This window comes from Ailuropoda melanoleuca, chromosome 19, assembly GCF_002007445.2.
Source record: "Ailuropoda melanoleuca isolate Jingjing chromosome 19, ASM200744v2, whole genome shotgun sequence".
Lineage (NCBI taxonomy): Eukaryota > Metazoa > Chordata > Mammalia > Carnivora > Ursidae > Ailuropoda > Ailuropoda melanoleuca.
This window is the reverse complement of record NC_048236.1, coordinates 5274602-5292063: the sequence shown is the minus strand read 5'-3', so window position 1 is coordinate 5292063 and position 17462 is coordinate 5274602. Positions and strand designations below refer to the sequence as shown.

The following is a 17462-nucleotide window of genomic DNA, read 5'->3' as shown; positions in this document are numbered from 1 at the left end:
GGAGTCTGCCACAAGAACTGTTTTCTGGTAATGACAATAGCTTTAAAACCCATCCCCCACTTTTCCTCACTATGGTGGCAAATCTTCTGTGGAGGGTATCTAGCCTTGAGAAGCGAACTTGTGATCACATGCCATCTCTTCCCCAGAAAGCCCAACACCGACTTACTAGCTGCATTCAGTACTTTCTAGAGCAGGACCTGAGGGGCAGAACCCTGGGGTACCGGGGTGCTGGGTGACTAGATGAAGTAAAACGTGAATGCTACCAATCAGGACTCCTGCTTTTGTTTTCTGAGTTTACCGTCTCTTTGGAGCCTTTCTGGACCTTCAGGTGTCCGCTCTACGGAACAACGCAGCTCCCCTGTTCCCCCACCCCCTGCTGTTTGTCGCCTGACCAGCAAGCCACAGATTCTGTGCTTTTGTTCACGCCAGTGGTTTTCTGACTTCACTGCAGACTCTTTCTTGAAGCAAAATCTTGTATGGTTGTGTGATGCAGGGTTTCTCAACCTCAGGACTAGTGCCATTCCGGGTTGGATAATTCTTTGCTGAGGGGAGCTGTTCTGGGCCTTGTGGAATGTTTATCAGCATCCTTGGCCTCTGCTCACTAGATATCAGTAGAAGCCCATTTGTAACACTCAAAACTGTCTATGAACAATGCCAAATGTCCCCCAGGAAGGCAAAACCACTCCTGGTTGAGAACCGTATGTCTGATAAGCATAGCAGACCATCGTGGAGCCACTTGAGTTATGGACGGGATTAGGGGCTTTTTACCACCCGCCCCCCACTCAGCCCCAGCTCCTGAAGCAGGCGACTGGAACACCACATTCTCTGAGGAGTTATGATTCGCACTACAACCGCACCCCAGAACACCCCNATGATTCGCACTACAACCGCACCCCAGAACACCCCAGCCACCATTTCTGTCTTTCAAGACCTAGAGCAAACCTCCATTCCTCTCTGAAATCTTCCCAAGTCTCCCAAAGAAAACCCCCCTCCTTCAACCTCCGTAATGGAGTTAGTGGTTTAGAGGCTTCCTCTCTACTCCACATTATCATTTTTTCTTTTCTTTTTTTTTTTTAAAGATTTTATTTATTTATTCGACATAGATAGAGACAGCCAGCGAGAGAGGGAACACAAGCAGGGGGAGTGAGAGAGGAAGAAGCAGGCTCATAGCAGAAGAGCCTGATGTGGGGCTCGATCCCATAACGCCGGGATCACGCCCTGAGCCGAAGGCAGACGCTTAACCGCTATGCCACCCAGGCGCCCTGCATTATCATTTTTTCTGTACATCTCTTTATATTATTCATTCTGAAAACTCACCGTCTTGTACATCAGTTTGACAGTAAATCTGGGCCTCTAAAGAGAAGTAAGCATCAATGGGAGAAAGAAGGAAGGAGAATGTTCCACGTGTGAACACAGCCATGAGGGCATGAAGCTATAGCAAACGCCGAAGGCTCAGGACATGATGTGTTTTTTAAGAGGAGGGTATAGAATGATATAAAGGGTAGAGAGGGAGATAGACATTGAATAAATACACGTACCCTACTATCGACAGTCTATCTTGTTTTGTACACCATGGTAAGATTTAAAGGTGAAAGGAGAGAGGTCAGGTGATCAGAGCTGAACTTTAGAAAAACAGTTTTTAAGGTATGTAGCCAATAGATCGAAGGGGTACACAACTGAAAATAAAGATCCAGTTATAGTCAGGTATAATTGGCAGATAACAGAAAATGGGGTCTGGGCAAGTGACCATGGGTTGGAGTGAGTAACCCAGTGCTGAGATGTTTCAGAGGAATAAACCAGAAGACTTTTACAGCTGAGTGGAAGTGGAATGTGAGGAAACGCAAGTGGTTCAAGATGACTTTGAGACTTAATTCTGGGAGCTGCCAGTGGCAAGAGGAGAAACAGAAAACGTGAAGCCTTTGTCCGGGGAGAAGAAAGGGTGATTCTTCACTGAACGTGTTGAATTGGAGGTACCTAAGTTGTGAACTCGACACTTGGGAATTTGCTTCTAGAGTTTCCAACGAGAGTGTTCCTCTTACAGATAGAGTCAGGAGCCCTCCAGACATAGGATCTAAAGGAGCCATGGATGTGAATGAGATTGTCTAGTGAGAGAGTGGGGAAAAAACTAAGGAAAGTGTGACTATCACAATGCTTGGGGAAAGGGACTATTGACATTGGAGAAGGGAAGAGAAGGAAAAGAGCCTGGGAAGGAGACCCAGAAGGAGGGATGAGGAGAGGAGAAGCAGGAGAGACCTTATGGAATCGAGGAAGCCAAGCCATAACGAAGGTGGCCCATGGAAAGGGATGCTGCTGTCCGGGGAGCATGAGAAGAAACCACTGGATATGGAAGAGAGGACATCATAGTTGGTCTTACAGGAACACTTGCGGTGGCTCTTAGGGGTGAAAAGGCAAATCGCATTGGTTTGATGGAAGTGAAAGCCCATAGGTGGCGAATATAGACCCACATGGTAGGGAGAGGGGAAGAAAAGGCAGTTGTGGCTAGAGGAGCTTTTAGATTAGAGAAGGATTGTTCTGGGAAGGAAAGGCTTGGGTAGGTCTGACAGCTGATATGAAAGAACACAAGGGAAAATTAAAGTCACAAGGGAGAGGAAAGATAAAGGATGGAATAAGGTCCCAGAAAAGGTGGAAGAAGTGGGTTTTAAAAAAACAAGTGGTGAGGTGAGCCTTAGAGATGAAGCCTGTGCCTCTGAGCCAGGAGCTCATCCAATCAAGTGCAGCAAGGTGGAAATCGGTGTGTGAGGACTGGGGAAGAAAGCTGGTTACATAACAGTCAAAATATTTCAAACATCATTGATCATCCAGCCAAGGCTGGAAAAGATGCACTAATAAGAGGGAACAAGTTGCAATGAAACATTTCTCAAATGAGATGAATATCAGATGTTCCAGGCTTCTTTCTCCTTCCAATAATAATGGTCTAAATAATCTGACATCTTTTTTCCTTGCAGTTGAAATCATATCCAAACATCTTACTTCTCTCTCTCTCTTTTTAATTTTTAATTTTTCCTACCCCAGTGACCATCACTAATGGTCTGTGTGAAGGGCAGGCCCTGACTGGGTGCTGTTCTAAGTGTTTCTGTATATGAACTCATTTGACCTGACTACGATCCAGGGCCATAGCTATGATGAGTCGTCCCCATTTCCCATCTGGAGAAACTGAAGCACAGAGCAGTTGAGTGACTTTTTCAGCCCTACCCCGCTAGTAAGTGGTGGCTCCCAAGTCTGCAGACCTAACCACCGTACAATCCTCTCTCTCCAAAAGAAGAAATCTGGTTTAAATAATAACTCCTTTTCACTGATTGGGCCTCTTTGCCCCTAAATCGAAGAGTCAGCCAACCGTGACAGCGAAAGCACTGCTTATGTCACTGCAGGCAGCCCTGAAACTGACCTGGAGTCCGGCTGCAGCAGATACACCTTCAGGGCAGACGGAACTCAGTGTCCCAGCGGGTTGGCTGGAACGACGGTCATCTATGTGTGCGAGTTCGTCAGCACCTACGGAGCCAGAGGCAGTAAGAACATAGAAGTGACATTCACCTCTGTGGGTAAGGACTCCTTCACTGGGATCTTTAGCCTTGCCCCTCAAGCCAAGGGCTGTCAATCCCCTGGGAATATCTATGAGCTGGTGGGAATGTGCTTGGGGTAAATCACAAGAAGGAGACAGAGGGAGATGTCCCTCTCTCCCATTTGAATTCAGATGAAGTCTTTAGAAGAAAGAAGGATAGGGCTGGAAACCCAGGGCTGCGGGGAAGGAAAGGTCGGCCTGGCACTGAGAAGGCAGGAAGGGACTGGAAAGGAGAGTTTCACACTCAGATTATTTCTGTTTAATCATTGAATTTATGACAAGGGTAGTGTCCCAGATTTTCCCCTTTCCTCCCGTGATTCCGTCCTCCGTCCCTTGTTTGCCAGTAGCCTGGCTCATGGCCTACCACCAGCAGGTGAAGACCTGCTCTGTCATCCCTCCTCTCCCACTCCGCCTATTCTGGAGAGAACGCTGTGGGAAGCTTTAATCATCTCTGATACTTTGTGGTCATTTTACAGTTGTCCTGAGTGTTTTTTTAGTCTTTTGAGTAAAGGCTTTCAACTGAGTTAGGCCCCTTAAGTGTCACTTCTTCTCCTTATGTAATAAAGCATTCTAACTTCACCCCTGTCTGCAAAAATGGGGCAGTCACACTTGTTTTTCTCCCCATCTTACAAAAAACGAACTACTTAGAGCAATCATCAGACCCTCTCGAACAATCAGGAGAAAAGGTTAATATCAACACTACTAATGACTCTTGTCCACACCTGCTGCTCTAGGGACGTAGCATTTTTACAAAGATCAAGATGATACTTATCTGAAAACATCATCGCTATAGACGAGTTCGTGGGTCTTTTGTGTAATTTGCAGCTTTCTATAGTGAGAGTAGTTACCACGTCAAGTGTTGTTTTGATCAGGTGGGCTTTTGGTTGTCATAGAAACATGTCTAGCCTTCACTGAAACCACTGGTCTGGTAGTTCGGACCTCGTGTGAGGCTCAAGAGAACCAGATTCAGGGTTCCACGAGCCTCTCCTGTTCCACTCACAGAAAGTGCCGAGCCTTACAGAGACAGCTCCACACCAGGTCCCTACAGCCAGTGAGGCCCATTGGAGGGACACAGCCATCCATGCTGATGTGCCTGCGGGACTGTATCTGAATGTCGGGATCCCAGCTTCTAAAGGGCCCTAGGCGAAGGCCTGAGTTCTTTTGATGGTGACAAGAGCAAGATTTTACACTGATGGGAAAAACAGGCTGGTGTCAGTGGGCTCAAGGCATGAAACTGTTCACCACTAGAAGATAAAAGGGAATGGCATTTTGAAATGTCAATGACATGCTCAAAGAGGGGTGGAAAGATAGAACAGAGGCAAAAAAAAAAAAAAGTTGACTGTTCCTATAAGCTTTTACTTTTGTAAGGGTCTTGTTAACATTTTTGATGAAAAATTCCTCATGAATGCATGAGGGCATTCTCATAAGGAGGAGTAAAAGCAGAGAGACTTGTAGTTAGGGTACCTACCCCTCCCACTTTGCCTGCGACAGGCCTGGTATAATCATTTGGGCAATAAGTTCTATGATCCCTCTACTTTAAATGCTGTTCCAGAAACCACTCTTCAGCTTAGTAAGTGTTGACTGTGTACTATAGTCAGTGCTAAGTCCTGGGGATGCAAAGACACAGAAACCAGAGTCCTGCTCTTGAGGGATTCACACTTTGACAAAGAAGAGTATAGAAAGAGAGAAGTTAAAATACAACTTGGTATTATTTAAAAAATGTGTTTTAAAAGAGTTGAGAATGGCGTAGTTACAAGAACAGAGCCATTTGGCATGGAAGAGGTTGGAGGGGAGCTTGGGTTAAGTCAACAGCCCTAAGTTTGCCACCTTTTGCCCTGCCGATCATCAGGAGATAATTCCAGCCACAAAGGGGAAGTGCACGAGTTTCCAAGGCAGGAGATGGAAATGAGTACAGTTCAGAACACCACCGGGAACAGCCTAGAATCAAAGAAAGCCCAGGAGCCGCAAGGTACCCATCCCGCATTGACACCGGTGGAGTCAGGATGGCCCATGCTCTCTGCCTCTGTCTTAAATTTCACTCGTGTGTCGATGTCACCAGAAAGACTAAACCTTGTGCTTGTTGTTGGTTTTTCTTTTGTCTGTTTTGTGTGCATTCTTTCAGCCAACCTAACAATAACCCCGGACCCAATTTCTGTTTCTGAGGGACAAAACTTTTCCATAAAGTGCATCAGCGATGTGAGTAACTATGATGAGGTGTCCTGGAACACTTCTGCTGGAATTAAAATATACCAAAAGTTTTATACCACGAGGAGGTCTGCTGCTGGAACAGAGTCGGTGCTGACAGTGAAGACTGCGACCCGGGAGTGGAACGGTGGGTGCGAGACCCCAGACCCTTCTCTGCAGCCGTGCTGCCCTGGGACCCCTGGGAACACCCTGTAAGAGGGACCGTCCCTGGAGGGGCTGTCCTGGGACATGCCTGCGCCACCACACTTCACGCAAGAGCTCTTTAGGGAGAGATGTCGCAATCTCCACTGTACAGATGTGGAAACAGAGGCTCAGAGAGAATGACAAATGCTCTTAGGATCCTCCATCTCAAGGTGCAGAGTCAGGACGCAACGGGGCTCTCAGTTCAAGAGCCTGTGCTCCTGCCGTGAAGTTAAGAGGGTTGTTTTGCTGTTTATTTTTATTTATTTTTTTTAAAAGATTTTATTTATTTATTTGACAGAGAGAGAGACAGCCAGCGAGAGAGGGAACACAAGCAGGGGGAGTGGGAGAGGAAGAGGCAGGCTCCCAGCAGAGGAGCCTGATGTGGGGCTCGATCCCAGAACGCCAGGATCACGCCCTGAGCCAAAGGCAGACAACAACTGTGCTACCCAGGCGCCCCTGCTGTTTATNTTTATTTGACAGAGAGACAGCCAGCGAGAGAGGGAACACAAGCAGGGGGAGTGGGGGAGTGGGAGAGGAAGAAGCAGGCTCATAGCAGAAGAGCCTGATGTGGGGCTCGATCCCATAACGCCGGGTTCACGCCCTGAGCCGAAGGCAGATGCTTAACCGCTGTGCCACCCAGGCACCCCTGGATTATTANTTTATTTATTTTTTTTAAAAGATTTTATTTATTTATTTGACAGAGAGAGAGACAGCCAGCGAGAGAGGGAACACAAGCAGGGGGAGTGGGAGAGGAAGAGGCAGGCTCCCAGCAGAGGAGCCTGATGTGGGGCTCGATCCCAGAACGCCAGGATCACGCCCTGAGCCAAAGGCAGACAACAACTGTGCTACCCAGGCGCCCCTGCTGTTTATTTTTAAAGATTTATTTATTTATTTATTGATTGATTGATTTTAGACAGAGAGACAGAGCACAAGTGGAAGGGGCAGGGAAAGGGAGAGAGAATTCCAAACAGACTCCCCACTGAGCAGGGAACCCTATGCCAGGTTCCATCTNTCATAGCAGAGGAGCCTGATGTGGGGCTCGATCCCAGAACGCCGGGATCATGCCCTGAGCCAAAGGCAGACAACAACTGCGCTACCCAGGCGCCCCTGCTGTTTATTTTTAAAGATTTATTTATTGATTGATTGATTGATTGATTTTAGACAGAGAGACAGAGCACAAGTGGAAGGGGCAGGGAAAGGGAGAGAGAATTCCAAACAGACTCCCCACTGAGCAGGGAACCCTATGCCAGGTTCCATCTCAGGTGGTGACCTGAGCCAAAACCAAGAGCCGGATGCTTAACTGACTGAGCCACCCAGAGGCCAAGAGGATTGTTTTTAAAAGTAGTTTTACCAGACTTTTAGGAGTTTTTCACCCTATTGTTAAAAAAAAAAAATCTAGGTAAAAGATTTATATGTCTGGTTCCAAAGAAAGGAACATTTGCTTTTCATATTTATCTCTACATGTTATTCATGTTGGAAAGAAATGCAACGATTTGGAGGGAAAAAAAGAGAATTTGATATAATAGCTGACATGCATTGAGCCCTTCATATGTGATAGGCCCTCTGCTAAGTGTTTGAGTGGATTAGTTCATTTAAAACAATAATCCTAGGGGATGCCTGGGTGGCTCAGTTGGTTAAGCACCTTCGGCTCAGGCTCAGGTCATGATCCCATGGTCCTGGGATCGAGCCCCACTTTGGGGTCCTTGCTCAGCGGGGAGCCTGCTTCTCCCTCTGCTTGTGCCCTCACTCTCTCTGACAAATAAATAAATAAAAATAACTTAAAAAACAAAAACAATAAACCTAGAGGACAGTGTTACTGGTGTCCCCATTTTACAGATGAAGAAACTGAGGCCCAGTGAGGGTAAATAAAATATCTGGGGTTATACATCTGGTAAATGGCAGAGCCACGGAGAAACAGAGCCTGTCTGGCCAGCCCTTGACCACTCCACTCTGAAGCCTTTCATTAACTGTAAGTCTAATCAGTCCGGGCTCTACAAGTCCCAGGTCCTTATTTGTTCATGTAAGGCCTAGGCAACGTTGTAGAGACAGCTAGTCACTGTGTGGCTGGCCCTGGGAGTGCACAGTCAGGAGACGGAGTCTTTTTCTTCAGGGCTGAGCTTACACCTACACTGTCCAATTGCTCTTTCCTCCTGAGGAGCCGTAACCGAGGAGGAGCTTTTCCAAGAGCATAAACTATTTGAGTCCCATACTCGGGTACTAAAAAAAAAATCTGTTCTCATCTAAATTAACTACACTTTTATTTTATATTGAATTTACATTTCCCTTCCTCCCAACAGAAATAGAAGGGGGGTTGTTCTCTGTCCTTGTTCTTCCTGTTTTCCCTCTGGCTAGGTTGCAGCTCTGGTCCTCCAGAGTTGGGGCAAAGAGAAGGAATGTGAAGAAGGTCAAAGGGTCTTACTCAACTGTAGGTGCTGTTATAATGTCCCTGTACTGTCCCCACGGCAGCTGTTCAGGTAGTGGCTCATCCTTCGACACACCCTGGCATGAAGTCCACTGGGAGAAGGTCCTTTCTAGAAGCTCGCCCCAATGGGCATGCTCAGCCCACTCTGCCTCACCCAGAATGGGCTGCACAGGCCACTCTTGCTGCCCCCTTCCTTCTGTCCTCCAGAAAGGCCAGCCAGCCTCTTGTCTTTAGACTTTTCTAGATAGGAGTCAGACATCCGACATCCAGCTTCAGGGTCCACAGGGGAAGCTCTCCCAAGGATTTCAGCCTATCCCCTCCACACTCTGGTGGTGTCACAGTGCCCTGGAACCAGAATGCCTACTCACTCACAGGTGGGGTGAAGGGACATCACGCCACCACAGAGCTCCATCTGGCTGACAGCTATCTTTGAAGAACTCCTCAGCCCAGCACACACCAAAATTCCCATAATGAAAGAGTCTTGGAGTAGGTATGGGAATCTGGTTGGAAATGCAGTTCCAGGGGCACCTGGCTGGCTCAGTTGGTAGAGCATGCAACTGTTGATCTCGGGGTCCTGAGTTTGAGCCCCACACAGGATGTAGAGATTAGTTAAATAAATAAGTAAATCTTAAAAAAAAAAAAAAGAAAGAAATGTGATTCCACCCCTTACAGGCTGTATAACTTTAGATAAGCCACTTAATTTTATTTAAAAGTAAGTGAATATTTAGGCGATGGGTTAGTCCTTCAAATACATAGAGAACCCAGGAGGAGAGTTGATCAAACATTTTCTTGTCCAGTGTCCAGGAAGATGTGATGTGCCCTTGCCCGTACTTGACAGAGAAAAGTCAGCCTCTTCTTAACCTTCCCAGCCAACGCTTTTTTGGAGCAGTGATCACATTCCATCTCATTTTTGTTTCCTTTCACACAGGAACCTATCACTGCATATTTAGACATAAGAATTCGTACAGTGTCGCGATGAAGGATGTGACCGTTCACCCACTGCCTCTAGAGCCGGACATCTTGGTGGATCCCCTGGAGGCTACCGTTCCGTGCAAAGGTTCCCGTCACTTCAGGTGCTGCATTAAGGAGGACAAAGATTACAAAGTAACTTTCCGAATGGATTCCTTATCCTTTCTTGCAGGTAAGACACTAATTGCTGCATGGCGAGGACACATTATTTCATTCATGTGGAGTCTCAAAATTTCCTCTTAAAAGAGAGGCAAAGAGACACGAGGATTGTGTCAGAGAGAGAGAATGTAACAGAGGGGAACTCATGAAACTTTTTACCTTCTGTTTTGCTGTGTAGCCCGTGGCTTGTGGGTTTGTGGCAGAATTTGAGGGTCTGTGAGGGTGGAGCCCATGGGTTTTGATGGAGGTTGTTGAAGACAGTGTTAAGACATCTTCACAGGCCTTCAGCTTCCTCAATGCATCAGGTACTCTGGTGGCCCCTCCCTCCGTGCTATGAGTCAGCATGCTTTAAAAGCACCACAAAAATCCTTTTAAATGCACGGCTGAGCATCCAATAAAGTGAGAGAAATAACCAAGGGCCAAAAACATGAAGAAAAAGCAAAATAGAAATGCTTTAGCTACTGCTGGGGCTTCTCTGAGGGCATCAGTCAGTTTGAGAGACTCAGAAACCTGGGTGTTGTTTTGTTTTGTTTTTTTAAGGTTTTATTTATTTATCCGAGAGAGGGGGGGAGAGGAAGAAGCAGACCCCCAGCTTAGCAGGGAGCCTGACATAGGGTTCAATCCCAGGACCTTGATCATGACCTGAGCTGAAGTCAGACGCTTAACCAACTGAGACACCGAGGCGACACAGAACCTTGGGTTTTAAGGCTCTGAAGGGTGTGAAAGAAACCCCTTGCTCCCTATGCAGTGACTAAGACACCCCATGTCACCAACACACTGTCAGGACCCTCAAAGTGTGACACGCTCACTCGGGAAGAAGATAAGCAGAAAAACGAAATTTGTCTGCCAGAGATAAGATGTTGGCTTCATCTCTGGGTGGGCAAAAATTTCCCCTGAGAATTACAACTGTCCTGCTCTCACTCAGGTTTGAGTTTGAATTTATTCTGCCTCTGTGGCCTGGGAACTCCAAGCTGAGGAGTAACTAACATAAAGTGGTCCATGGGTAGCACCCAATGGTACCTGGCGAAAAAAAAAATTAAAATCTTCTAAGGCAGAATGTACCCTCAATCCAGAAAACCTCAGGATTCCTACAGATTAAGGTCAACCAAATATGAGCCCACAACCCTAAATCTCAAAACAGAGACACTTTCATTAGGGATTTACAAGGTCATTCATTCTTTGAACAACCATTCGTGGGGACACACTCACTGCAAAACAGCACAGTAGGCAATAAAAAGGGGACACTAGAGTTGGGGCACATGTATTACCATCTAGCAGGAAGTGTTCATGTCATAAAGGATGATCCATATAATGTTAAATTTCCAAAATGAGCAATGCAGATTGGAAGAACACTGAAAATTCAGAAAAGCAGGACCCAGCAGAGATGAGAATTTAGAGAAGGCTGTGTGATAGGAGGATACAGAATCCGTCCGGGTACTGGAGTGTTTAAGCATTTCAACATTCCATGTTCAACATGCATGCATTCAGTGCTCCCTATGGGCCAAATACTGAGCTAGGCATTGGGAGATACAATGATAAATAAGACCAGGTACCTTCTCTCCAAGACATTATGGTCTAATGGAGGAGACAGACCCATAAAGAGGTGACGCTAAACCAATGTGCTGAAGGCAGGACAGGGGAAATGCACAGGGCATGACAGGATTTGGATAGGCAGAGGGAGCAGAAGGATGCTGCAAGGCGTTCTCATTGTTCAAACTCATTGGGCACAGATATGGCGTCATGAATGGTGGAGGTAAAATTTAGGCGAGTACCGTGGAAGTGTGGGCTGACTTACTTCTAGGCTGGGGCATTTTTAAAACCACATCAGAAATGAATGTGGCACATGCCTTGGGAAAGTTTGGATCATTTTAACAAAATGTGTGCTTTGGAAACTCATCTTGTGACTTGATTCTTTCAATAATTCTATCTCAGAAAAAGAAGTTAATGGAAAGCAAGTGTGTTACAAATACAATTTCATGGCAAGCTCAGTTTCCTGGTGTCCAAAAAAGCTGGACATATTTTGTCACTTCACCAATGCCGCTAATCATTCAGTCCAGAGCTCATCTATGAAGCTGAACCTGGTGCCTGGTAAGAGCATCTGAATTTTTTTTTAAATGCGATAGTCATGAGCAGGGATTCATTTATTCATTCGCTCCCTCATTCATCCATTCAGTACAGAGATGTTGGACATCTTCATGTGGCAAGCCTTGGGCTAAGGGTGGAGGGCCTGGAAAAACAAAATAACAACTAAGCCATGGGGACTAGCCTCAGGTGTAGGGGAAAGATGGGTGTGATAAAAAATGTGATCACATCTAGTGTGGTAAGGGTTGTACTAGAGACCGTGTGGGCAGGCAGAAGAGGCTGCCAGGTTTCACTCTGCTGGTGAGAGTGGGGAGGAAGTGATGGAGAAAGTCTTGCAGATGAAGCCCTCAGCAGAGTCTGGGAGACAAAGCACTGGACTGGACAGTGCATAGTGTCTTTGCGGGGCTGAGACCCCTTTGAGGTTTCAGCAAAGGAAGGGTGTCCCCATTAGACAGGCCTTCATGAAAAGAACCAGTCTAAAAAATAGGCAACCGTCTTTCCCATCCTTTGTCATCACTGAGCCAATATCCCCCCCGCGTAATACTTTCAAGGTAGGAGCTCATGGTTTATGGCCATTTCTGTAATAGCCCGTAGCCCAGAGCACTCCTCAGGAGCAGCAGAGAGGCAAGTGAATAAAGGATGGTCCTGGGCTTCCACTAGAAGCAATCCTCTCCCCCTGAAATCTTGTCTGTAATAGGACCTCTGATATCCGAAGGATTCATGGCTCTATCACCACACATGTTTGGATTTACTGAGTGATTTGCGGTAATCCTCATGTATTGGTAACTGAGCCCTGGACACCAAAGTTGGAAGCAATTTAGTGTTCCCTGTCTCCCTGAGTCACTGTTCCCTGACCCTACCAAGCACACCTCTTCCGGGGGGCAGCCAAGACCACTTCTTCACGTCCCCCATGCAGCCTTCTTCACCCAGGCACGGAAACGTTTTATTCATTTATCTTTATTCTTCTCTTTCCTCATACCAGGTCTGATTCCTCTTCCTTTTCCTAGTAGAAATTACTTACATATTTCAAGATTTTACACAATGACCAAGAACTCAATTAATGTTAAATTTGTAAGTTGGTGAGAAAGGGATCTTATCATCGGAGAATCAAGGTCCGCTGGAGATCAGAGATTCTGCAACAAATGTCATTTTCTCATTCAAGTCTGGTCTTGAGTTGACATGAAATAGAGTCATCTCTAAGGGAAGGCAGAAGGATCAAATGTTTACAAATATTGCTTAGACTATTCAGGTCACGGGTACCTGGAATTCCCACTATTAATTATGTATATGAATTAAGACGGCGCTGCTCAGCCTTAGCTCCATGTTGGAATCACCGGGGAAGTTAGAAACACAGCCAACGCCTAAATCCCAGCCCCAAGGGGTTCTTATTTATTTGGGCTGGAGTGAACCAGGACATTGGTTATTTTCCAAGCTCCCCAGATGATTCAAATACACACCAGAGTTGAGAATCCCTTGGGTTGAGGCATTTTGTTCCTGAGATTCCTGGTAACCTGATTATCTCTTATCTGGATGAGCACACATTAAGCTCTCATGATTTTTCCATGGCTTAGATTTTACAGGCAACAGGCAGAAGATTCCCAGGGATTGGAGGTGGGGATGAAACATAGAGGAAATAAATTCTGTTAGGAAAAGCAAATGCAGGTTAAAGTCAGATTTGTGTCGAAAGCGCTAAAAGGGGCTTTGGAAAATCAGGGGCGAAATAAAGAAAGTGGGTAACTCTGAAAAGGTCACCAAAACTAAAGAGAAAAATGAATTCAGGCAGCCACATTCCAGCTAGGCCTGATTCTCTTTTGACTATCTTTTCTCCCCCTTTCAAATTGTCCCTTTCATTCCCGTGTTTCCAATGCAGGAGAGAAGATCATGTGCCGAGATCCCACGATAGGTGTTGGGGAGCCCGGGAAAGTCATCCAGAAACTGTGCCAGTTCTCCAACGTGCCCAGTGGCGCTGAACGTCCCACTGGCGGGACCATGACTTACAAATGTGTCGGCTCCCGCTGGGAGGTGAAGAAAAATGACTGCATCTCTGCCCCAATAAATAATCTGCTCCAGCTGGCCAAGGTGACCCTTAAATCTTTGACTCGGAGCTCTTGGCGTGGAGGTCGGTCTAGCTTTTCGTATTTCTCAGCAAATGGGCCGTGGACCGGTTTGTGTTGCACCCGAAGTTACTTTTATGTGTTTATTTTCAGAGAAGATGCAATCCTAGAAATGCTTTATATTTTTCTTAAGTACAAATGTGGAGACAACAAAATATGTATTCTACTCTGGGACCAGCTGTATACCTTCACCTTGACTTCTCAGTGCCTTGTTTCTTTTACCTCCAAGGTGCGGGTGGGATTATCCTCTCGCATTAGCACTCTCCTTTGAATAATCTGGGTACCAAGCAAGTAGCTCTAATCTTTTCAGGCAGAGGGATACATAAAAAATAACGTCCATCGGTGCAAAAAAAATAATGCTTGGGCTTCATGCTTTTATAGGTCTGAGATTTCTTCCGTCTTTAGAGGTAACCTTTAGTTACGAATGATGGAACTAGCCTGCCTCTCTTACCTAGAAGAGAGGTTCCTGCCACGTGGTAGGGGAATATTCCTTTCTTTTCATGAAAATAAATAAGTGTTACCTCATACTTAAGTTGTCGAGAGTAGGGACTCCTAAAATGCCGTGAGTTACAATAAATAAATACTGACGAGGCAACTGGGAGACTTACAGTTAACGACATTGTTAGACAAGTGGTTCCAAATGCCCTCACCTTGGAAGAGGAATTGAGGAAAAGAAGTGATATTGATTTGTGTCTCATCTAATTATCTTCTGTTTCTCCTCTTGTCTTACACTAAATTCATTAAAATACCTACTAGGTGCAAAACATTTTTGTAGGTGCTGTCAGGGTGAAGAGTCTGTGATTTGCTAGAAGACATAATCCAGTTGGGTAGTTCTATACACACTGGTTTGGCTTAGGATAATCAGAAAGCTCTGCTTGAAAAACTTGGCCTCTGAGTTGGACCTCAAGAAGGCTGCATCAGTGATAAGAATTGTCCTAATCAAGAAAGATAGAGATATTATAATTTGAACTCAACGTTGGGCCACGGTCCCAATTCTAGAAACCTAGGTACATTTTCAATGGAAAGGGGGCCTGTTGGTCTATCAGATTTATCCATTCAACATATATTTATTGAATACATACTATGTACCAATTTATGATTTATACTATGTTAGGCATTCTAGTATATCAGATGGAATATAACACGTTTCAAATTGCCAAGGAGCTTATCATTTAATTGGAGAGATATTGAAATGAAAACACAAGATGACATTGATAGAAATGTCACAAATGTAAAGTAAGGTAAATAACAAACACAGAAGCGCCTGGCTGGCACAGTCCGTTAAGCATCTGACTCTTGGTTTCGGCTCTGCCCCTGATCTCAGGGTCGTAAGATCGAGCCCCACATTGGGCTAAACGCTGAACACAGAGTCTGCTTGAGAGTCTCTCTCCTTCTGCCCCTTCCTGCTCCTGCTCTCTCTCTCTCTAAGATAAATAAATAAATCTTTTTAAAAAAATAACAAACACTTAGGGAGTCAGAGGAAGAAACTCCCCTGGGTTGGAATACTCATCAATGTTCTTTATGGAGGAGGTCGAGTTGGAGTTCATTCTTTAATTGTAAGTAGGGGTTAGATTAATTGGGAAACAGAAGTGTGATCATTATAGATAGGGTGACCATATAATTTAGCATCCAAACCAGGACACATTTTGAAAATAAAAGAGGGCGCTGGTAGTAATTACACTGGGCCAACAGATATAAAGCAGAACCGTCCCAGGAAAATTGGGATGGAGAGTCACCCCCCTAATGGTCAGCAAAGTAGGTGATGAGAAAAAGCAGAGTAGCAAATGTGCTTCCGTACAGACCATCAAGGGATAATTTTATACAATTTTGATCCAGTGCTCTAGGGATCACATCTCCATTCCTTTTTCTTTAACTAGTCATTAGGTTGACATGTGTTTTACTGTTCCCCTTCTGTGTGTGAGGTCTTATTCTATTCTGAATAGCACAGAGATTAAATTAAGAGATAAGTTATCTTATAGAATATATTTATAGGAATGGAGGAAAAAAAGAAACCACATATAAGAGGTTTTCATCATGGATAGATCAGCAGGATTTGATGACTGGACTGACTGGCAAGTTTTTTGTTTGTCTGTTTATGTTGGCTTTTGTTTTACTAGGCTTTGACCAAGAGCCCCTGTCAGGATAAGAAGCTTCCAACATACCTGAGGGATCTTTCTGTTAGCACAGTCAAGGTGAAACATGAAGTCAGCTCATTTCCTGGGAGCCTGGGAGCCATCATTAACATCCTTGACTTGCTCTCAACAGTTCCAACCCAAGTGAATTCAGAAATGATGTCGGTGAGTTGGTTTAGACCTTATAGGAGTTTTGAGTCTTATCTTTTCACCCCTTGGGACTTGTGATCAAGAAACATAACTCTTCCCCATTGCAGCTCCTTCTTTGTCTTTTCCAGAGCAATACTCTGGATTTTAGGGTCACACAGCATGCTTTGTGCTTTGACAGCTATGGCTTTTAGGGTCGCAGGGAGTGTTTCTAGTATTCATCTGGGGATCTTAAAAAGATTTCTTTAGTGATTCTCCATCTTAGTCTTTTCATTAAAATAGAATGGGTTCTTATCTGCTTTCTAAGAAAACTAGGAATGAAAGGTTTTCAGAATATGTACAAGGTGGGATTCTCTGTGATTTAACACTAAGCATGAACTTTGAGGCAATCAGGGCTCTGAGAGGAGTCACCCAGAATTCAAATGAAGAGTTCAAATGGTGAAACTTTAATAAAAGGATACTTACAGAGGTAAAGCCGGGGATAAAAAGAAAAAAAAAAAAATAGAAGCCAATACTACCCTGGGGACTAAAGCGGAAAGGAGAGGAAAGAGTGCACCTACAGCAGAAGGGGAGCTAAGCCTTGGAGGAGGGATCACTAGTAAGAGCAACAGAACTATCACCGAAGATGTGCTGAAGACAGTAAGTGTGTATGCGGGGCGAGGGTGTGACTGCGGTGTGTAGCAGGAAAGTATATTTCAACTTCCTTCTTCTCCCACCCTTCCATCTCCTGCCAATGCTTCCCAGTGGCCAAACACAGCCAGAGGCGTCTGCCAAGCGCCCTGGGGAACAAGGGTCCAAGGAAGTTATGTGGCCCTGCTATGGTGAATGTAATGGATTACCACACATTGGGTGGTTTACCATGACGGGAACTTACTCTCTCAGAGTTCTCAAAGCTAAAAGTCTGAATTTAAGGTGTCTGCCAGACCACGTTCCTTCACACGTCTCCGGGGGAGACTTTCTCTGCCTCTTCCAGCTCCATGTATTCCAGCACTCTTCGGTTTGTGGTTGCCTCAATATACCCTCTGCCTTTGTTTTCACGTGGCCTCCTCGTCTCCATTTATCTTCTCCTCTTCTGTCCCTCATAAGGACACTTGACATTGGATTTAGGGCCCACCTACATAATCTGGGATGATTTCCTCTCAAGGTCCTTAATTACATCTACAAAGACCCTTTCCCCAAATAAGTTCACATTCACAGGGTCTGGGTATTAGGACATGTTCTTTTGGGGACTACCGTTCAACAAACTACCTGACTCATAGTTTCAGATTGAACAGAACAAGGCAAAGGAGGGCAAAGAAATTGTATTGAGAGAAAGCCCAAATGGAAAATGACAAGCCCAAGTTTATGGGAGCGAAAATAAAAATGTTTAGGAAAAAAAAAAGAAAGAAAGAAAGAAAAGAATGATGCCTTTCGTGTTCAGCACTGGAGAGGTTCTTTCAAAACAACTTCACCCTTGCTGGGAAAATATC

General features: G+C 45.2%; 1 protein-coding gene across 1 annotated transcript in view; it reads left to right on the top strand.

Annotated features, from left to right (window-relative positions):
* ADGRF5 (adhesion G protein-coupled receptor F5) overlaps positions 1-17462 on the top strand; it is a 78233-nt gene that overhangs the window by 46617 nt on the left and 14154 nt on the right. The window contains exons 11-16 of the mRNA XM_002919003.4: positions 3390-3560; positions 5703-5912; positions 9319-9531; positions 11451-11606; positions 13471-13679; positions 15832-16011. Coding sequence (XP_002919049.2) covers positions 3390-3560; positions 5703-5912; positions 9319-9531; positions 11451-11606; positions 13471-13679; positions 15832-16011 — 1139 coding nt within the window. The remainder of the gene's footprint in view (positions 1-3389; positions 3561-5702; positions 5913-9318; positions 9532-11450; positions 11607-13470; positions 13680-15831; positions 16012-17462) is intronic.